The 23,463-nt window shown below is 35.8% G+C and overlaps 1 protein-coding gene and 1 long non-coding RNA gene across 2 annotated transcripts; one reads left to right on the top strand and one right to left on the bottom strand.

Moving 5' to 3' along the window:
• Nucleotides 1-5,036: 5,036 nt before the first annotated feature.
• Nucleotides 5,037-5,542, bottom strand: LOC146733746 (uncharacterized). The gene is made up of 2 exons (XR_014926698.1): nucleotides 5,443-5,542; nucleotides 5,037-5,173 (listed from the first exon to the last, which is right to left on the bottom strand). It is a non-coding gene; the product is annotated as an uncharacterized LOC146733746 (long non-coding RNA).
• A 4,954-nt stretch (nucleotides 5,543-10,496) lies between these two features.
• LOC146733745 (zinc finger protein 862-like) lies at nucleotides 10,497-12,512 on the top strand. Its single transcript, XM_085490932.1, has one exon. The coding sequence runs from the start codon at nucleotides 10,497-10,499 to the stop codon at nucleotides 12,510-12,512; it is 2,016 nt and encodes a 671-aa protein (XP_085347058.1).
• The last annotated feature ends 10,951 nt before the right edge of the window (nucleotides 12,513-23,463 follow it).

Here is a 23,463-nt window from a genome sequence, read left to right as displayed (position 1 = left end):
AGGTGCCTTAGTAATTTCCCAGTACGAGTTTTTATTGAAGCATATGATTTAGTTTTTTGTTACGACAGTGTATGTTATCGTTTTCTGAATTTACTGTCATATAGACTACACTAGCAGTGAAGAGCTACGGGAGTACCGGATTCAATGAATGACTTGTTGCTTTTATAGTCATTTTCTCTTGATTGTTCAATGAATCTGGCTACTTAGCGTTTATCATGTGTATTGACGTTTTCCTTGACGAGTATCTGGCCTTTCCGTCGCACTCAGTTTTTCTGTTTTACATTTTCGTCCATTGCGGTTAAATTTGTTGATATACGGGTTTGAAGCATATACCATATTACTATTGCGTTTGTTACATATTTGTGTATTCATAACTAAAACAGATTGTTCTGTGGTATATCTCACGTAGACCCTTTTAACTGTTGTAATATTTGGCCTATTTGTTAAAGGGCGAGTGCTACTTTATGATTGGACTCTTAGTATTTTCTATTTTGAATTTACTAAGTAGACTATTGTGTACTTATTGCTGCTTTCGACTGGCTAATATTCATGTTGTGTATTGTTAGCCAGTGTGCAATTTTTGTTATTTATTAGATCATTGTTGTGTGTTTGGTCATATACCTTCTTTGCATTGGTGAAGCTTTCCATGCCATAACACGAGCCCGTAATATAAATTTGTCTGCTTCGAGTGCTTCGATTGTGACTTTAAGGAGACCCGTTGTCATTGGTTACATGAATCATTGGAAGATCACTGAGAGAGGGCTTACACTGACACATGATGTTCATTACTGAACGACATTGCTGCTACACCTGCTCCAATTACACCGTCTTCGAACTCAAAGGATGTATATTGTTCCTCATAATTTCCAGCAAAGACTTCAACATTGCAAGGACAAGAAAACAAGTCAAATACAGTCTGAAGATCCTCCATGCGAGATGGATAACTAATGAGTTGTGGCAATTTCCTTGAGATCATTTTTCTATGTATTACAATGGCCCATGTTATCAATTAACAAACCTCTTGAAATCACAGGTTGTTTGTCGAGACAAGATATTATTTTATGTATAGTTATGCCACCTCCCTTTTCTATATCCGTACAACACCACCCAACTTTATTATTAACCAGTTCTGTCATTTTGTGCTTGATGACATCACAATCAAACGAGGTAACATTGGTGTTCATTTCCATCAAACTACATCTACAATTATTACTATTGTCAAATCGATCCCAGCGCGTCGTTTTCACGCCACTGGTTCTTAAACAGATTTAGTGTTTTTTTACGATGATTGTAGGTCTACTCGATCTTTCATCTTAATTTTAATCGGGTCTTGAACGCTTGTTCGACGGCCGTTTCTGGTAATCATTCAAGTTTCTTCACTTGGGTGACGTGAGATTTTGAGTTCTTGAAAGAAGTCAGCGCGTTCTGAACCGTAGTTGTGGGAAACCAGAATTCATGAAATGTTTACCAATACTAAAGTAGGTATATTATCATTTGAATACCAAAACAGGGCTGTATTGATTCAGAGTTGAGATATTGGAAAACAGGTGCAACAATGCAGCCGCACAGCAGGCACGCAGCAGTCGTGTTATACACAACAAGATAGCAGGGAACAAACATTCCAACAAACGGGGGAACAGTGTTAAGGATAAAAGTGTATCCGTTTCAGTTCTCGCTGTCTGGAATTAAGCTCAGTTATATAATCATCTGAACAGTTTCTAGTAGCAGCAGGTGCCAGTAATACGTAGCACAAATAAAGATTGGGTTCTTGTATATAATTGACTGTAACACACATGCAATGCCCGCGAGATATCTTCACCAAATACCTTAATTATTTTATTCACAGAGTAATATCTGATGAAGACAAATAAAGCAGTAGTATATTTTTGAGCATGTGCAAGGCAAAACACGGCATTAGTCAGCACCCAGCACCCGGAAGTAGTGAGAACGTTGTTAGACATTCAATTGTATAGTGTATACTTTTAAAAAACTTACAGCACATTGCCATGATATACCAACGGAAAAAATAACAATATTTGTTAATATTTACGATTGTTTTTATAGCAATCATCGTACGTGGCGCATACAAATCATGGGTAATTGAATGATAAAACAGTATATTCATGTGTGTATTATGTATTACAATGAGTGTAGGTTACTCCGATCCCATAGTTGCATTATTTTATTTATAGAGCTGTGAATAATATGCAAAATAAATTGTCTAGTCATTTTTGTGAAATGGTCGGATATCAGATTGCACAAGTAAGGAGGTAAACTTCAAAATAATAAGGCAAGTAGGCAGTTAATTGGGAGATATATAACATACATTTGTCGTTTCGTGTGACACCTAGTCATGACTGGAAAACAACCAGCAGTAGTCTTAGGCACAATGACACGTTGTACGACTAAAGTGTTCAAGTTCAAAACAGGACAATCTGTAAAGGATGAGTGCGGGGGGGGGGGGGGCAGCATCACCAAGTAAGTGTCTTCAGTGTGTTATTCCCCATTCTCTGCGTGGTGTTTTATGATGACAATTAGGTGACCAACAATTCTGCGTGCATGTCTACAATAAATTGTAGCTTTATTTGACATCTGAACGAAATCAGGATAATTGTACTGTTTCTTTAAATCTGTGTAGTTTTCTTTATATACCTTATTATTACGGGCCCGTGCGTTTTTATCATGGTAACCCGTATTTGTGACGTAATGGAAAAGTTTTAGCCTCATAGTTATCTTTTTTATTTGACACTCGTTGAGACGCGCTGCGGTGATTGGTTCTTCCCGCGACGTCACGCCCATCCGATCGCAAGACGAAGGATAGACTGGACGGCATGCGTTTTGGAAGCTCACGAAAAAGGCTCTAAATTCCGGAGATGGTGACTGCGAACACCAGAAAACGACCTTGATTCCAGGAAAAAACACTGCAAGGACTTTCTGTGTGAGATTTTGACCGAAGAGCGCCGAGTTTAAACTGCGAAAACTGCTTTGCCGAAAAACCCGCCATGTCGGACTGAAAAATCTTGTTGTACTGTTACCGAAGGAACGTCGCCGCGAGAACCAGAATCATCGTCTGCGTTGTTACTGAATTGTTCACGACACATTATTGAACCTGCTTGTAATCCAGCCGGTAGGATCTCCTTTTAGTTATGAACTGGTCCGGTATTTAGCAGCCGACAAGACATTGTTTTTTGAATTCCGTTGTTGTTGTTTTCGAATATATGTTGGTGTATTTTAATTGGCGAATGTTTTATATTTAGTTGACAAGTTAGTCGTCCCCCATGCGGAATAAATGCATGTATGCTCCTCACCACTCCATATTAGCTAGCCCAAGATTCGAATACGATTCTTTTGAAAACGGGAGACTCGCCCTGGAGCACAAATCCATGCAACGTCTTCAAAAACTGGACAAATTCCAGTAATCTGGCGAAAATACCTACAATTCGGGGTCATTTGACAAACCTGCAACCATCAAGGACATAAGGTGGTGTACCAAATGTACACAAGATGCCAAATATCGTGTTGAAGTGTCAAATATCGTGGTAGTGGCTAAGTAGCACACGCATTTATGTAAATGTTTGAAGTATGCATGCAATACTAATAGACAAAATACAGCATTGCTCACTCTTGTCCAGTGTGCCTTAATAAGACTGATTTTATAGACACGTTTTCGTATCTGGTACATGGCGGCTGTGGTTTACACAATGTGAATTTTCCTAAACCAAATTCTCCACAACAGTAAAATATTGTTCATAGCACTTTCTATTGAGTTAGTGGTGTGCTTTGTATAAATCTCTGCTCATGGTTAAGAAACCCACATACATGACAATAAAATAGTACAAGCTTGGCGAGATATCCATGTTTTGTTATTCATAATTAAAAATACCAAATGAAAAAATAATAACTGTAAAAATCAGTTCTAGAACATGGCTGTAACGGCATCAACAAACTGGTCGATCGAGACTAAAAAGTTTTTGGAAACAAAATAAAACATTCACAATTAATTAAAAGATGGGTGCAATATTTAAAATATTTGGATACTTTTTTAATAACTTCGACGACATTGTCCTAATAGCCTGTGTAATAAAGTCTTAGCTTTTCTACATATTTCAATATAAATTATTTAATTGTTAGTAAAAGAGTGTGTGTTTGTGGTGGTGGGGCTTCTCTTTATAAGTATTTCACTCAAAAAACCAGGAATGATTTAAACCGCAGAATTCCAGTAAAAATATTCACACCCTTGCAAGGACAGGCAATTTCGTCCCACCTCCTACGCGTAACGAAAACAAACACTTTGTCCGTTTCGAATATTTTGTATACGATATGCATACTTAAACAAATGGCGCGAAACCCTGCCTCTTGGAGACGTCAAATGCCATAAAAAGTCAAAATGGCCGCTGACAATATTTCATCACCCGCTGATTTTATCACCTGACCTTTGCTAAACTCAAGTGAGCATCCCGTATTTTCTCAACTTTGTTTGTAGAAATGATTTAAATGTTTGAAATTGATTGAAGTTGAATTTGATCCTAAAACTTTTCATTTTTCCGAGGTTTCCAGCAATACCACTCTATGACAATTTAGTCCTAGTCGATTAGAATAGTAAAGTTCAAATTACTAGTTCATTTCCCCAGGTATTCAATCATCATTTTTTATATTATGCTATGTCCCATACATTTAACCATATTTTTTTTGCATTTGAAATGATTTCAACAGATTCATAACAAGTGATATTGATGCCAAAACAGAATATTGGAGACAGCTCCCAACTAGCGAAAATATATGAAAAGCTTCCGGTGTAGTCTATGTTCTGCAGCAGACTGCGAAAAATCAACCGGTGCACTTTTGAAAGACAAATATTGTGTTATACAACGAAAATTGGTGCTTTACAGTAAAGATCAAACCCAGCAGGGTTTATTTTAAGTTGTGATTGTCAGGAAGGTACTATTCATTATCAGAATTTGAAAAATACCGATAGATGTGTATGTGAAGATGTGTTATATGATGAGTGTCGATTAAGATATTGACAAGTCACTCAGTTCTATATCACCAATATATCGTTTTATTCACTCTTCACTGTGTTCAACTTATTCACATGAATCACGATAAATCAGTCATGTGGTCCTTAATCACAGTTCACATTGGCAATCGCAATCACAATCACAATCACGTAAAACTGTGAAGCAAAATAAAACAATAACAATCTTAAGTACACAAATACAATAACATATTATTCTGAATGAGATAGTGCGGTAAAACGCCATCAACAGCTAATACAAGTGCGAACGAATTGGGGTCATAGGTCAGACCAACACAACACGACCATTTTATACCACTCGGGTTCACGATCAGAAAACTCTCGATTTCTCTTGCAAAAGACTTCAAAATTACACAAAATCATATCGACTGAAATCGGTGTATGTTCAAAAAACTATAAAATCATACCTCGTTTCCGGGTCACAGCTAATAGTCATGAAAAACTAGAGAAAGTGGACGCACATTACAACTGCGTCATAACTATATAATCTTCGCTGGAGACCTTCAACCCCAGAGGGCGCTATGCACCAGAAGGTAAAACAGCACTTAAACAGCGCCAAAGCGCAAAACGAATAGACAACACTCCGCAGGAGTTACAGAAGATTTGGGACATGAGAATTGTGTAGCTCAATGTAAAGAAATATACTGTTTGCATGCTTGTGCGGCTGACAGTATATTTTCAACCTCAGCTTCAGAATCAGTAAATAATGAAGGTAATTTTCCATTATTTTAGTTCTCGTATAGGCCAAAACAAGCAACATTATTTAGTAATTTTAACTATTGTGCAGTCAAATTTCGATGAATGTCCATGGAGTGTCATTTACTGACTGTAGTTCATATATTCTGGGCTCATTTTCATAGTTGTTACGTCATTGCTGGGAAGAGCTGTTCATGTCCTTATTATATCAACAGTACAGAGCAAGTAGCAGTTGATCAACTTCAAGGCACCCCTTTATTAGTTGCTGTTTTTATGGAGAATGTTCATCTGGCTCATCTGCGAAGGACATTACCTAGAAAAGTAATTTCATGCTTGACCTGTAAGTATGGCTAAACAGAGTAAAACCATGTAGTAGTATATCGTGAATGGTTGGAAGAAGGTGGTCATCAACACCAGAGACAGAGAATACTGCCCCTCGCAGCAGCAACTTCAGTTCAATTTCATACCACCCAAATACCATATATGTTACCTCTAGAGTTGAAAAGTATATGTGATCGCCAAAAAAGGGGCCAGCTTTCACCAAACCGGGGTCCATCTATACCATAATTTGGGGAGTTTTCTTCATGTCAACATGGATGCAGTTGGGGTGTTAATAATTGTTTTTGTTTTTTTTGAGATGACTATTTATAAAGAGAATATCACATTAACTGAAGTTAATGTTGATGACGGTGTTATTAATAGTTCAGTTCTGTCAAGCATCTGATTATATGTACAATGAGTTATATAAATGTGAGTGTTCTCTTGGAGGAATGTGATCCAGTTTCACATTGGTGTGCAGCTCGATGACATTTTTACAGACATCATTGATGTCAATTATTCGTATTTTACAGTAGCCAATTCTATTAAATATTCAGTCACATAGTTCAATGGTTTATTGATTTAAATATTATTTGTCTTTATTTTTATCAAGTAATGGGCTGTGTAATTGTAAGCTATATTATGATGGCAGAGATGATTTATTGTTCAACCCGAACAATCGTGTTATGACCCATTATGGAGTTCTTTTAAGTTATCAGCATCTGATGTTAGAATCAAAAAACCCTATAGCTGTATTTCATAGGTAAGACAAATCACATGCAGATTAAATATGAAAAAAGTCAATATATTATTCATATCTTTTAGCTTATGTTCTCTTTCGTCCAAATTTGTGTAGTTGTAAACATTTCCTACTAAAGTGTTGTTGCGGAATACTTATTTGTATTGCCATGCTTTCAGTTGTATTAAATGTTATTGAAATTTGATCACTCTATACTTACACGAGAACTTTAATACAATTTAAATTTTTAATCTCCATATTTTTTTTCCTTTTTGGAACAAAAATCCATGCAAATAACACTTTATACGCATTTTACCATTGGATGAGAAGGATATTTCCTCATATCTCATGATTTAGCCACAGTGACATGATGATAAAAATCGTATATAGTAACCTGGGGTGTACTAAGAGTTGTCCTAAACTATTTAAAAATGACGATTATAAATAATGCTTTATCATGGTTGAACTATTTTGCATTTTTTTAAAGTTTATATCTGTTTATTTATTGATCACTGGTGCCCGAATTAATAATTATATATCAATTTGGAAATATTGTGATGAAATGTTGACCTCCGGTGAATGACAAGGTCATTGTTCTAGTAATTCAATGTTATTATTTTTGACAGTAATTCGTAAATTGTATACAGGGCATATGTACAGAAGCGTTCAACATTGTCTACCACATCACCCTTGCCTCTTCACAAGCTCCGTTTATCGTGGAATGCTTTTGTCAGGTTGTTGGACTTGAACTTTGAAGAATTGTTTCAGTGTGATGTTTGTGGCAACAATCGAGACACTCTTCTATGTGATGGAACAGTTAGAGGTTTAAATAAACAATTATTAAAGGGATTCATCACAGAAGAGGATATTAGCAAATTCACCACCGATTTCTGGTTCAAAACATGCTGATATGGTATATAGACCCAGCCCACGGGGCAGGAAGACTATTAATTCAGTTTTCTCGTCTTCACCCGAACATAATAAATAGAAAAATCTTCAACCAGTACCACTTACAGAGAAACAGTACGGATAATTGTCACTTCTGAGAAATCATGACCATCTGCATAAGTCTAGTCAAAGTTATTGAGAGAATAACTGACAAGAATGAGTTGCTAGCCCCACCTGTTTATTGCAGTTTTCTTCAAGATATAGCTTGCAATTCCCCTAAAAGTTGCCTTGCTACAGCTTAATAAAGAATTCCGTGCTGGACACATTATAAAAGAAGTAATCGTCAAAGAAATGAATATATTTGATTGTCAACTTACAAAAAGAAGCTTCTATCATTAGCAATGTTCTTCAGTGTGTTATAGTGAGAGGACTATTACCAGTAGATGTACGACATTTACTACGTGACTTCCTGAAGCGATGCAAACCAAGAGCCGCCTGTGATGACACAGTGGCCCGGTGTTCCTACTGTGGCTGTGGTTTGGCACGTGAAGCCCCGTGTACGTATCGGGAACACTGTTCTATTCGTAAAATATGTCACAAATCTGGACACTAGAACTTAACTTACTGATGTGCCAGTATTTCGAAAATAGCTCTGGAAATGCATTATTTTTCTGGAATATTTTCTTTTCCTTTTTGAGGGAACAGTAGTTAACAAAACACTGTAGTTTACACATGTAGTTTTAGCAGTAGGTTTAAACAAAATAGTTTTACAAATAATTGTGTCATTTGAGAGCAAAATTTTGACTGTAGATAGGACTCTACATGTAATCGTAACTATAATTACAGCAAACTACATGGAGCAGCTCTAATGAATTTAAATAATTTATTTCAATCAGGAGAAACCGATCAAAAAAATTTTAAAATTAATATTCTTGGGTCAAATAAATGGAGGAAATTATTTTAATTTAGACGATATCATACGTGTTAACAACATTGTAAAGGAGACTTACCATTATGAGAAGAAATACGCTGTTCACTGTTGTCATTCTGTGGAATGGTTTGTTGTACCGACTCCGAGACTGGATTTTCTTCTCCTAGGGGAAATGTATATAGCATACCGTGTAAGCTAAGAACATACAAATACTTTCCACAATGCAAATAAAAATGAAGTTTGGAATGCATGCGCAATTTCTATAATATTTTTACTAATATAGTATTATATATGCTTACCTGTAAATTCTTGCATTCCATAGAACCCATAACACATTTTAGTAGCCACTTCTTTGGGACGTTTTGATGGATTTTCATATGGTACATCTTCAGTCCACCACAGTGGAGCTTTTTCTCCCTTTTGCCCCATAACGGCTGAACACGGTCCAGATTAATCACCAATATAGTTGAAACCAGTATTCTGAGTGAAACTTAGAACACCTGTGCATCAATTCTTTTCATTTTCGTGTTTTTTAATGATATATTCGCCCAATAATACAATTTTTAATGGAAAATCAACTGTATTTTACAATGCTTCAAATTACATTTTGATGATTCTCAATTTAAAATGAGAAATAGATTGTGAAATATCTAACCTTGAACCGCACATTAATGTTACAATTTGGTGCCTTTCAAGTTTCAGATTTGTTCATGAACACAAAGCATTCCTTGTATATAGATGGCTTCAAATCATTGTTCGGCATCTACCTTAAAATACATAATTATAATTGATTTGACAGGACAAAGTACTGATTCAAGTACTAAATTTATTGTCTTTAAGATTGAGATTACAAGATTATTTTTAATTATACGTCTTCATTTTGGAAATGAAGTACATGACCAAAAATTATGATGCTCATTGGCACCAGTCATGTTAAGTTGGACATCTGTGATTTCTTCTTGGCTCTAATAAGCAATCACAACACCACTGACTGAGTTACATAGTGTAACATATAAGAGATAGTACTAGTAATAGATTAGCACATTAAATCTAATTTTTTTCTTCATTCTTCAGTTTTGATTTCATAAACTCAACACATAAATAAAAAACTTAGGTAAAAAAATCACACCAGACCGCTACGCTTTTGGCATGAATACTGCTTCACTAGTTGTAGACCATTTCATTATTTAAACACGATCAGGGTTCGAAATACTCGGGTGCACACTGCACTATGCACATAGATTATTAGCTAGTGCAAGTAAACTCAAAATCCAATGTGCACGCTGTGTATGTAGAAATTAACACAACATTTTCTCATTATATTCACTAAGCCTAAATTAGTTTTAACCATTATTGTAAAAAAAATCAAAAGCACAAGTGAAAAAAATCAAATTCGTCCGTGAACGCATCGATCGAGAACCCGGAAGTAAATTGGTAGCGTACTCGCGTACATTGTGAGAGTACTTTGGGTCTCGCGTGACCTCAGAACAGCATACAAATTTGCGCATGCTCGGTAGTCGCGTGTCATTCGGTTGGTATACAATCATGTCAAAACAACGAAGCCTTTTCGAGTGTGGACTATTGACATTGTTGAAAAAATCTGAGACGGCTGAATGCCCAGTATCTCAAGCAACAAAAAATGATCCCGATAATGGAAACATTTCTGAACAGGATGTAGTACTTGGACACGTTTCTACCACTGAAGGAAATGTTGAATCTCAGCAGAGTACGAGTGCGGCATCATGTGTCAACACTGGGGACCGCGACGCGAGTACTTCGTTTAACTCGGTGATTGAGTCGCCACCCACTAAAAAAAAAAAGTTTATCGTTTTCAACAGACGTGGCTTCAAGAGAAAAAATGGCTAATATTCGATGAAAAAAATAACGTAATGTTTTGTGATGTTTGTCAGAAGTTTGACCACAGTGGAAAGATAAACAAATTTCGCACACAAGGGTGTAATTCCTTTCGTTTACATGTTTTAAATGGTCATGAAAATACAAGTAACCATGTCCAGGCTGTATTATCAAAGCAAGTCAAGGAATGTAATCCAAAAGACAGACCAATAGAACGACTTTTGATTAGAATGGAAAAAAGTGAACTGGAACAAATGAGAGTTTTATTTCGTGTGGCTTTCTTTCTGGCTAAATCCGGACGTCCATTCACAGATTTTCCTGGACAGATAAAATTATTGGCTGTTAATAATGTACCTGTTAGTGAAACCTATGCAAATGACAAGCAGGCACGAATATTCACAGATTACATATATGAAAGTAAATGTGTTGAGATGATCAAAGAAATGAGTGAATCAGAGTTTTTTGCTATACTGTCAGATGGAAGTACAGACACTAGTATTACTGATGAGGAAATTGTATATGTTAAATACATTAAAAATGGTAGGCCAACATACAGATTTGTAACATTTAAACCACTTGTTAAAGCTGATGCTCCGTCAATCACTGCCGCACTCCAGAGTACAATGGAGGAAAATCTTGAAAGAAAAACTTGGAAAAATGATCTTGTAGCAGCAAGTTTTGATGGTGCCAATGTGATGATGGGGTCGAAATCAGGGGTCGCCACGAGATTGAAAGAAGATGTACCACACTTAGTTGTTGTTCATTGTTTTGCACATAGATTTGAACTTGCTGTCAAAGATGTTTTAAAGCAAATGCCATATCTCACTGTAGTCCATGAATTTCTTCAGAAGGTGTACCTTTTCTATAAGTACTCCCCCCTGAATTGGGCTGCTTTTAAGAATGCTGGGGAAGCTTTGTGCATTTCTGTTGTAAGGCCAGTGAATGTTAGTGGTACAAGATGGGTGCCTCATCATGAAAGAGGAGTTCAGGCTCTACTCAGGAACTACAAAGTTCATATTGCACATATAGAAGAGTTCAGAATACATGGTGGAAAAGAAAGCAAAGACAAAGCAGTGTATTTCCTGAAAATGCTGAAAAGTGTTAAGTTTGTGATCTGTAAATTCCTGCAAATTTACTTTAGAATGATAAGTGCACTCAGTAAATGCCTCAAAGACAATGAGGTTACTGTAGAAAGAGTCAGAAATATGGCTGAGTTTGTAAAGAAACTGATGGTACAGTATAAAGATGAAGACAAACTGAAAGGATGCATGATGGAAGGCATATCTACTAATGCTGATGGGAAACTTGTATATGAAGGCATCTTATTACAAGAGGGACCAGGAAGACCTCAAAGAAATGTAGATAATCACACCCAGTCAAAACAGCAAGAAGCTATAAAAGAATCAAAGAAAGCAATAGAATTAACTGTACAGTGTATTGATAACAGATTTCAAGATTTAGTAGAAAATGAAATCTTGAAATCCACAGTGATATTTGATCCTGCTATGTGGCCTACTGAGACTGAGGCTTTGGAGGTGTATGGAGATGATGAAGTCAAATGTTTGTACAGTCACTTCAAACAGATACTAGAATACAGAGGATGCAATAAAATTGACACATTAATTGAATGGACAGCACTGAAGAAAATAGTTCGAAAAATAGAACAGACAGAAGGCCAATCCCTGAAATATCTTGATATCTGGCAAAGAGTGATGTTGGTGTTTGGAGACAATTATAAGTGTATTCTCATGCTTGTCAAGATAGTTCTTCTCATACCATGTAGTACAGCAGTATGTGAACGCGGATTTTCACTAATGTCAGTAATTAAAAGTGACTGGCGAAGCAGGCTTCAACCTGAAACCTTAACAGCATTAATGGCAATCAATTTATGTGATGATGAACTTGACACATTTGTTCCTGACAATGCAATTGACTTGTGGTTTCAAGATAGAAAAACAAGCAGAAGACCCCAAAAAAGACGATATGGATCTCGGGTACCAGAAAATGAGGCTGCATGGTCTGATGACGACGATCTTATAAAGAAACTTTAAACTTTATTAAAACTTTAAAAGTGGTGCATTTCACAACAAGTTAGTGCAGGTAAATTTCAAATTCAACATGCACACTGTGCATGCAGGTAAAAAATTATATTTCAATCCCTGACGATACAGCTGTTGTGATGTTAATGTACATATCGTTATACAAACACCCCCTAACAAAAATTTCCTGCAACTAGAAACAAACAGAATTATCTCCTGCTTATACATGAACATGACTTTATTATAATTATCAATAAGCCATGACCATCATGCTCAGTATTTATATATAACTCCACAGAATAATAATAATTTATAAATGTTAATAAATACAAACTGCCTTTTGGCTACATTCTCTGTGGTATGTGTTGACACTTCATGTAATGAAGTAACCAGTCAGTTCATTTGCCAGAGCATGTTTGCCAAAGCAAGTCTATAAAAGCACATTCAAACTTTTCAATTGTTTTTCATTATTTAAATCAGAACTCAAGTTTAGAATTAACATTGAACACGAAATTAATAAGCATAAAGCCAAATTAAAATGGAGAAGACTAGTTGAACTGGTGTCCTCTCTCAATTAATAATGTTATAGTAGTCTTTTAAACTTATTTTTGTAATTGTAACTTAAATTGCGTGTGGTTTAATGATGAACACCGGAGACAACAACTGACAAATGATACAAGTTTTTGTTTGCATCAGTAATATAAATATGGTCTTGATATAATACTTTGAAAGTTATGTAAACACTATTTAGTTTTTGCATTGATGGAATAAATATAAAAAAAGACATGTAAGATTTTTTGATATGGATATTGTACAAGTAACTATTTAAATATATAGTATATGTATTAACCATTTGCGATGTGATAATACAAGAATATGAAAATAAATTTGTTTGCGGTCTAAGCAAATAAGATTATGTCCTGTAAATATGCAAACTGATTGATGTTTTCGTATCCTGTTACCATTGGAAATTGTGATGGCAGAACTGAAAATACCAAACTATAATGTAATCTTGTGTAGATAATGTAATCTTACGTACATACATTTTCATTATTAAAGACACTTGGTTCATTGTTTTGCATTAATAAGCTTAATGAATAACTGACTGACAGGGCAACACAGTTATTCAACAGTAGGGTCAGTTCATTTGCTTGCGTCCAGACAAACTATTACATTGATTATTTTTTAACATGTTAAGGCTTGTGGGGGCATTGCAACTACAACCCAATCTTGGAATTTAGCATGTTACAATTTGAATTTTTTTCCCGGCAGTTGTATTCCTGTGCCATTTTACTCAACTATTGAACTATTGACAAAATGCATAATTGCCTAATGTAATATTTCACCATTCTAGTGTGTCACTGATTGATTACAGAATGTAGATATAGACACAATACAAAACACCTGAGAAAGCTTGAAGGCAAAATGTAGCCATTCAGTCACAATCAGAAGTATGCAAGTAATTCTTTCACCATCAAATCAATGACAATATATAATGTTCACTAGTTGTTAATATTAATTTAATCACCCACCTGGATTAACATTTTCAATATAGTAATATCCTCTATCTATCTTTAAAGTATTTCAACATTCCTGCATTGTTCTTACATATATTGTTCCACATCTATGGCATGTATTCTGATACACAGCGTTTTTCAAATCATCTGCAGTCCAATCCTATGAATCAAGCAATGATAACATATTGTAAAGTTTATATTAGTAACTAAGAAAGAAACTCGCGGTTTTCTATTTGAAGTACATACAATTACCCAATATTTGCACATCACTATAATAGACGCATGCCTAGACAATATAAATGTATAATTCTCATAGTCTATTTAACCCACTTTTCAATGTGATGAAGTTAACTTACCAACACATGTTATTAATTGTGTATGAAATTTAAAAAAAATATGGCAGTGTAATATGTAATGCATGGAAATACAATACAAATATAAATTTTTATTACATTTTTCTTCCTAATTTGCTTAAAATGAATTATTTCTGAACCATGTTACACATGACAAGCTTGTAGTATAAGCATACAATTGAAAATATTTTAATAAGAAATTACTTTTGAACATGAATTGAGTGCATGAATTGGTGGAGAATGCAAGAATAGTTGGGGTTTCACAGAAAATGCATGTAGGAGTAACTGAGATACTGAAAATTACCATGCAACTGCCTACAAAATTCAGCATCAATATTCTAACAATAAATTCACTTGACAATTACCTACTTACCAATGGTATATTAAGTACAGCTAGATAAAAGCTTTTAAAAAAAATAAAAATTTCTTGGTATAATCTGCATTTGTTAGATGAAGTGCATCATGTTTTATGGTAACAACTTTTGAATCATCCAGGTTTATCACATCACTAGCATCACAGTCCCGTATAGCTGGTTTTTTGCTGATGTTTGCACAGAACTTCTGGAATACTATTTACCAGAATTGTGCTGTTATTGGTTTAAATGATAACTCTATAAACCTCTGCAGAAACTCTCTGTAATACTTCGAAAACAATTTGTAACTGACTTCTCCCAATCATCACCTGTAAGTTTGTTCAAAACAAACAAATAAATGAATTGAATGCTACATCGGTACATGCAGGTAAAATATCAAGTGATTATGATGTGATCATCAACGGCTTGAGTTGTTGGCTAATAATAGGTATTCTTTAAAGATTAAAATTGGTCCAAATCAATAGCTATCTCATTGTGAACAAATAGTCATAAATTGAAGGTGAAAGCAGCAGTGTTTTCTCCTCTGGAAAATAACCTAAGTTCTACTTTACTTACCTGGTTATTTACTGCTGTGTTGCCATGTAGTATAGAGTTGCAACATGGCAAGTTTCAATTCCATTTGGTAACTATGACATCAGTCAAAAACTAATATTTTTTTATCAGTAATTAAAGAAGGTACCCGATTTACTCAGTTTACTCAATGAGTCTTCGAGTGTCTCTCTAATATCCGGAAGTTCTGGCTGTTCTGAGTGGCTGGTTTCGGTAGAGCTGCCTATGTTGGTCTAATAGTGTCTTGAATACTATTTATTTAATTCTCTTATTTATAAATTCTCTTTCATGATATCTTAATAATATGTAGTTATAATGGATACTCCACGTTTGGTCTTCTTCACGTAAAAGTCGGCATGCTTTTTCAACATGTCCTAACTTTCAAGCTGTTAGGCATGGTAGCATTTATATAGCAACGGTACTCTCGGTGTGGTGTTGATAGTAGCTCAGAGGCATACCAGAAAATTATCTCCAATATATGTTAACAATGTAAAATATGTGAATATTTTTGGTGACTTTGTGTATATTTGCCTAACTGTGCGGATACTCTCAAGGGAAGGAAGTGCTAAAGAGCCACTGTTAAACACAACATAAAAAAATCAACAAAGGCCGAGAACAAATAATCGATAACGCGAGGCGACATATGGCGTGTGTCCTGGTCTTTAGTTGTTCGTGTTACGATGATGATGTAAAACCTTGCAGATATATATTGAGAACATCCTACCCCTATTGCGAGAATTATATGCCGTTTTTTGCACTCAAGTGGAGTCTGATCAACTCGAACAAACTACTTATGGTTGCTGTGTATGCAACTCCTGTTGGTGTCATTCGCTTTTTGATGAAGAAAGATGAGAACTATTGACATGATTGTGAATACGATCGTTTATTTGATAGTTTAATACACAATGTACACAACTTTGCCAGGATTCTTATTCCATCCAATACAAGTACGCAATTATATGTTCAGCTCAATGAGACATGAATACAGGGCAGAAAGCCAAGAAAATAAACTTTAAAAAGCAGGAGCTGAATTAACCCCTAAATGGTGGGAGGGCCATTACATTTATAACTCTGATCCTTATTGACGACACAAATAAGTGAACAAAGATATTCATTAACACTAAAAACATACTCCCATCCACTTAGAAAGGTTTAAAATATCCAATTACCTATTGTTTAGGCAAAGAAAGGTGAGATTATCATGTTATTCTTTGTTATTTGAGGGGGTTATTTGATTACAAAAGTTAAAGATTGGGTGCAAGATCAAAATGTCACCCTTTATGACGGAATTGCTCCGTACTTCATGGTCCATAACGGGCTTTGAACAGTGAATATCAATATCAGTGATTTCAGCATGTATGTTATGGCTGTTACAGTCTCAGGGTTCTTCATCCCCATGTGAGAATGCTTCGGTGGGATCAACCACCAAAGTTCTGCGGCCATCATCTGCTATTGCCCACTGTCTTAGTTTAATCTGGCGTGGTACTCTGAAGTGGCACAGGCTCCCCAACCAGTTCACATTCTGCCTTCTTTCAAAATAATGTAGAGCTCTTGTATCTTCATCTGAAAGACTGAATCCTCCATTACTGAACTGAAGAGAATCTGGCATTATAACAGTCTTCTTCATGTTGTGGTCTATATCAATACAAATTTTCATCTATTTCATATAGATTTAACATCAGTGCAATCGTCTTATTTTCTGTTGCAGGAATGTCAAGTGATATAGGACGTAAATACTCAGCCTTGTTCTGCCATAGTTTCTTATCTTTTGAACTCTGTCCAATATTACATCCTCACCATTGCCAGATATTGCACAATCACATTGACGCCACACAAAGCTACCAAGGTTTTTTGTCTAAACTGCCAACGATCATTGAGAACTACGATAGTAAAGACATTTTCAATTTCGACTAGACATTTATTTTATTTTTTTTTTTATTTTAGGCGTTAACAAACAAAACTTTGTTTGTGAAAGGTGAAGAGTGCGAAGGCGGAAATAAATAAAAAAACGGCTAAGACTGTGTGATCTTTTTACGCCAGTTTGAAACCATAGTGATATCAGATGTGGGTGTTGCACATATAATATTTTTTACTTATTTACCCAATAATAATAATAACAATAAGAAACAATGAAAAAAAAATTAAGCCATACAGAAAAACAAATGGTAAGAAAAATACACATATATATTGGGTAAAAAGGAAATCAGAAAATAGCTTACTGCTAGTCTAGTATGATTTCCTATATACATTGGAAGTAAATTATAATGTATATAGTAGAGGGCTAAAATAAGTATATTAATATGAAGATTAACTAATCAAATTAATAAATAACTAAAAAAATGAATATGAAAGTTAATACAAATCGGTGATGAATAAACATATAGCTTATTAATCAATAAATGAACAAATATGTCTGTATGGCATCACGCTTTGGCGACACCACCACCGGCACCAAACACCGCAGGGCTTCCGCGAAAGTGGTACTGCCAAAACCAACCTGATGCCATACAGAACTTCTGAGTCTAAGAAAATAAGTTTTGGAAAGATAAATCAGGTTAAACAAATGAATAAATAAACAACTTAGCAAACAAAATCATATGTGTCTAGTTTTCTGCCAATAACAATTGTTTAATCATTTTTTGAAAGAGCTGCGTGAGATAAATGGCCTAATTTTAGCCGGGCTTTTATTCCATATTTTTGCACCTGAGTATGTCATCGAAAACTGGCAAAATGTTTTACAGGTATATTCAACAAAAAGATTTTGATTATGGAGTTGTCTGGTTTGATATGAATGATGGCTAGGTTTGAAATAATCATTAATATTATGGGAAGAATTATGGTGGATTAAATCATGGATGAAAGTACAGGTGACTAATTTGTGCATATTACAGATATCAAGGATGTTTAATTTTTTGAATAAAGGTGCTGAGTGTTCAGTGAATGAACTAAACGTCATTGCGCGAACTAACATTTTCTGGGTCATATAAATAGTATTTAAGTGTGAGTGATATGTATTACCCCAAACCATAAGTAATATTCGGCTGTATAAGGGAATTATAAAGCAATATTAAAATGTTAAGGGGAATGACGTGTCTAAGTTTATATAATAGGCCACACTTTTTTCTAATTATAATGTTAATGTGATCGATGTGACATGACCAATTAAGATGTTTATCCATTAAAACACCAACAAATGAAACTACCCTGACTTCCTGAACACATTCTCCTCTGATACTAATTGAGCCAGTTACATTAGACAAGTTTTGCTTGCTACTAAAAATGATATAATTCGTTTTCTTTTTATTTATGGAAAGTTTGTTGGCATCACACCATAACAAGACATCATTTAAATGGGAGGTTGCATCATGTAAATTGAGTATGCAATTTTTCTCATAAGTATGAAATATATTTCATATGTAAATAAAGTTCAATTTGACATCATATGTGTGTTAGGTAACATTTCCATCTACCGCTCACTTTATTTAATTTATTCATAGATGCCCTTACCGGTCACTAAATATACACCCAACAATATCAAAGCTGACGTACAAAATTCATTCGTTATATAAGTGCACGGTTACTAGTTCTTCTAGGAACCGTGATACGTGTGAAAAGTACTTTGCGTTCCATTCTCTTTGAAGCTGCCGCCTATGCTAATGAGTACAGCTGTCGAGACGAAGCCTTAAATTACAACTCCAAGATGGCGTTAACATTACACCCTAAATACGCAGTCAAAACCAACGTGCATGTTGCACTATTTGCCGTTTCACGCCAGCAGTGTGATATGTCATCGTGACATTTGTTTGGTCCCATAATTTGTCTTCCATGTGCTTGTCGATCATCAAACAATGCGACATGTCGCCGGTACATTGTGTTTAACACACTTGTTCGCCGGAGTTCGCGTGCAGTCGGCGAAATAACCATTTCAGGTAGAGATGCAGTTTACCTGACAGGTATTTTAATTAGTTAATTCGGAAACCAAGATGACCTCCCTTGTCCACAATATATATTTTCGGAAAGCTTATTGTATGAATTTTAAAATTTTGTTAGTATTTTTGTTTATGGACACTGTAGTTTGAAATATGCACAAAAATGTGCTTTTTGGTCAAAAGTGATTTAAAAAAAAATAGCTTCTAAACCATGCTTCTGTTTCTTGTCAAAATTGGTTTACGAGTACATCTGTTTTACTATGAAAAAAGTGCCGTCTTGAAAACTGTCTACCAGTTGTCAATTTTGCAGAGCAGCAGCTCAAATTTCACTACTTCAAGTTTATGCATAAATTAACACCCAGGCTAGTTGTCTGTACGACTGTTATAACACTGTTCAACCCAAAACAATGCCCCGACGGCGTTTTGAAGATAAACACATTGTCAATCATTTGTGAAAATTTCAAAACAAAAGGTCAAAGCGTCTAGGAGCTATTTTTTTAAAGTTCTGGAATGTGCACTAAAAAGAAGCTGAGATAATTACTAATTTGCATAACAATTCACTCAGTAAGAAGCTTGCTAATGCTCATAATTAAAATGGCCGTAACAATTCCAAATTTAAATGTATTATCATTTTGTTAAAAGTCAAATATAGTGCATAATATGGTGATCGCGTCATTTCTTTTTTCACCATGTTTCTTTTTTATTATTCATGTACAGCCTTGCTAAATCTTGCTAAGCACGAGAGAATGTTTGCACCTGTTATATATGTTTTAAAATCGTCTTGAGTATGATCCTCTATTCACAATTCTAAAAAAATTTAACATTCTATAGCCAAGACTGTTTGGATAATAAAAAGCAAAAACAAATTCACTCCCAAGTGCCCACAAACCTGTGTCATGAATTTGTTTTTGCGTATCTGTTAATCGACTTAATTAGCTGATTATTAGCGAATTGCTGTGTTATGTCTGTCATCGTTTAGGCTTATTTGCGGCTGATCTGCACTGGCTCGGAAGATGAATTCTGATTGGCTAAAAAAACAAAAAAACTTGTGGCGTTGAATGCACGTTCATTGTCAGTATTGTTATGCAAATTCAAACTAGCTAATCATTTACAACCTTCCGAGCCAGTGCAGATTAGCCCCCTATTTGAAGTTTTGGACGGAACTTGGCTCAGTGATTTGGAACTAATTACCAGATAACCGCCGCTATTCTGACAGTTGGTATCCATAGTTATTAATGTAGTGAACGATTAATCAAAAGATATGACGTATTCAGGACTTAGTGTGATTGGCTTTATGATTGAAGGTTACGCCCTAGAGTCTTTTTACTGTTTTGTAATTGGTTAGAGTTTTGAAAATGAATAAAGAGAGTTTGAGTTGGTCTTGAAGAGTACTCCACGATAGACGCAGTCGAGAGGACAGTCCTGGAGAGCTTTGGGGCGAGCCTTGACGCAGTCTAAGAGAGTCTTGGGTCAGCCTTGCGATAGTCTTGGGGATTTTTTCCCCAGGGCGCTGTGTCTTATAGAGTGCTCGATTGACCGACTAAGACGAGAGCTGAAACGTATTTCGTTGTGTGTGTCTTATTTGACTGTAAAGTATAAGTGACTTTCCCGATCCCGTACCTCAAGGGGACGAGATAGAGAGACGAGACGAGTTTCCCCCCTGACACGTGTAGAGAACCCAGAGAGAAGATTTTCCCCCTGATACCTGCATCTCTACCTTAAAACTTAATTGTTCTATAAGACATGCGATAAACCCTTACACTGTAAATAATATGATCATCGATCAACCATTGAAATTAACGCTTTTCGACCAACTACCCAATGGGAATCGTGCTCTTCTCAGAGTGACACTGCGACCCTTCCGCAGACTGGAATAATCGACATTCGGCGAGTCGCACAATCGCGTCGCAGTTAGTTTCTCAACCACCATACATACATGGCTCCCACTCAAAAATTTGAAATATAGGGGCAAATGTTGCTGACACTAAGGGTTTCAGCTTGATTTTTGGAGGAAGACCCCCCCAACATTTTTCGGGAGCGAGCGCACCCCCTCCCCCCCCGTACCGCCGCCATTGTTGTTGCGAAAAAACTGTCAATAGAGGGTGCAATATATTAAAAGGGAAAACATGTTTGACACCGAGAGGACGACATAACACAACACTATTATATTTTTTGACCGCAAAATTTCATTCATTTTTATGGACTTAGCTTGAAAAAAATAATTGTGCATCCATATTTGCCCGACCCAGGCTTAGTTGGTATTTGGGAAAATAGATTATGTTGATAGGTCATGTAATTGTTTTATCTTAGCATGCAAGCTAGTCAAACAGGATAGGTGATTTACGGAGTCATTAAATTATAGTCGTAAATTATAAAGCGTTAAAGATCGAGATGGCCTACAAATTGTTCTCCATAAATCTTGTATCCCTTTTATCGAGCTATGAGGTCACCAAACATTTTGCCAGGCGCACTATACACAAGAAACGTTCGATACAACTTGACATTAAAAGTACTAACACTAAATGTGCCAAGAGAATGTAGGGTTGTTAATCTATCACAACTTAATGCAGACAAAGTAGTGTTCTTGATTAAGAATCCAGTTATTTCCCCCTAAACTAGAATTACCTGACAAACATGTTATCAATACTGACATTAATGCCTCTCCCGGTGACTTGGATAACTCTGTTACACAATGTAGAACACTGAGAAATGTGCATACAACTTATAGTTGCATACACCATATAATTACGACATACATTATGTATGCCCTCTAATGTGGCACTTGGATATGCTTGAAACAGTTACTTGTCAAACACGGTGAATGGTGGCGCTATTTACGTTTTCGTTTTGTCACCATACTGATAGAGAATATTGTCGCATATCCAACCGAATGGATAATATTAAGCATTTGCAAGACTATTTATCCTCGCGAGTCGAGATCCAGAAATATGTCAATCGCATCAGAGGATATACGACTACATATGTTCAACAGAGGTGTAAGCAATTGTAAATAAGCTTTGGGATGTTGTATGCCCGGCAACTTGGTGCCCGGCTGACGAGTAATAAAGTTCTCTATCTTTGGTAACTTTGAAACCAGATGCGGTTTGTACTTGAATGATACGCTGAATATAATAACTATATATCAAGTTTTCAAATTCGTCTTTTACCTAGCACAGCAAATTTATAACTTCAGCTTACAAAATTGTAGTGTATGCGACTTTATGAGTTGTTCCGAGTGGTCCGATTCTGATTATACCGATGATGCAATAATTTCCCCCCCCCCCCGATACTTTCACGTCATGTGTTTCTTATTTGGTAGTTCAGATTGTTCAGAGATGTTTTTCCACAGTTGTATTTGATTTTATGAACATGCCATTGAGTTATATTTAATTAGGATCCTGCCCGGAGCATTATTTAGATTTGTTTTGGCAATTCGAGTAGTTTCATTTGCAACGGAACTGGGATATTTGCACCGTTCCGTGTTGTTTATGAGAACCTTAATTTTTTAGGCATTTTAACATGATGTGGGGTCGCCGATCTGTTATGTGATTACGATTGTTTTAAGCGGGGTCATCTGCACATGCGTCAGATGGCCATAGCGTGTCACTGTTTACAAACAAGCGTCTACCCATGAACCTTTGCGTTTTAGCGTGTGGTGTTATCGTTGTTTAGGACTCAATTCCCGCGCGTGCGCAGGTGACGACCCCCCTGCTTTAAATAAATACCGTTAAATCAATCTAATACCTCCTGTGTGTGCGGTATACTTCCCCCACCTTGTGAACGTATATCTACCAAAGTCAGCTGAGGACTCGCCCAGTCTGTTGGCTAGAAGTTATTGAAACACACACAGTCGTCATCGTGAACAATATCCAAGACGGCGGCTTCCAGTGGACAATAGTAAACAACAGCGCCAACACGAGTTGAAGAGAAGTCATAAAAGAAACCAATTTAATAAAAATGTTATTCTATTTCAATAAATCACCATATTATTTAATAAGCTGTTAATTATAATTTTCAGATAAAAACAACCGAGGTGAGTTTAATATTTCTTCATTATTGCTCACCGTTGACAACCAACAGCATAGTCATCTTACCCCTCCCCATTAAAAACTAATATTCTCTACACCTGTGGCCGACCTTCGTTTCGTATGTGCGTGTCATTAAATTATTCGACACCGAAGTAGACCCAACGAAACGTTTTGGGTTGACCTTTAACCTCAAACGATCTTTACCGACACATT

This window comes from Saccoglossus kowalevskii, chromosome 16, assembly GCF_978046115.1.
Source record: "Saccoglossus kowalevskii chromosome 16, keSacKowa6.1, whole genome shotgun sequence".
In the NCBI taxonomy this organism is placed as follows: Eukaryota; Metazoa; Hemichordata; class Enteropneusta; family Harrimaniidae; genus Saccoglossus; species Saccoglossus kowalevskii.
The sequence above is the reverse complement of the archived record's forward strand: the minus strand, read 5'-3'. Positions and strand labels throughout refer to the sequence as shown.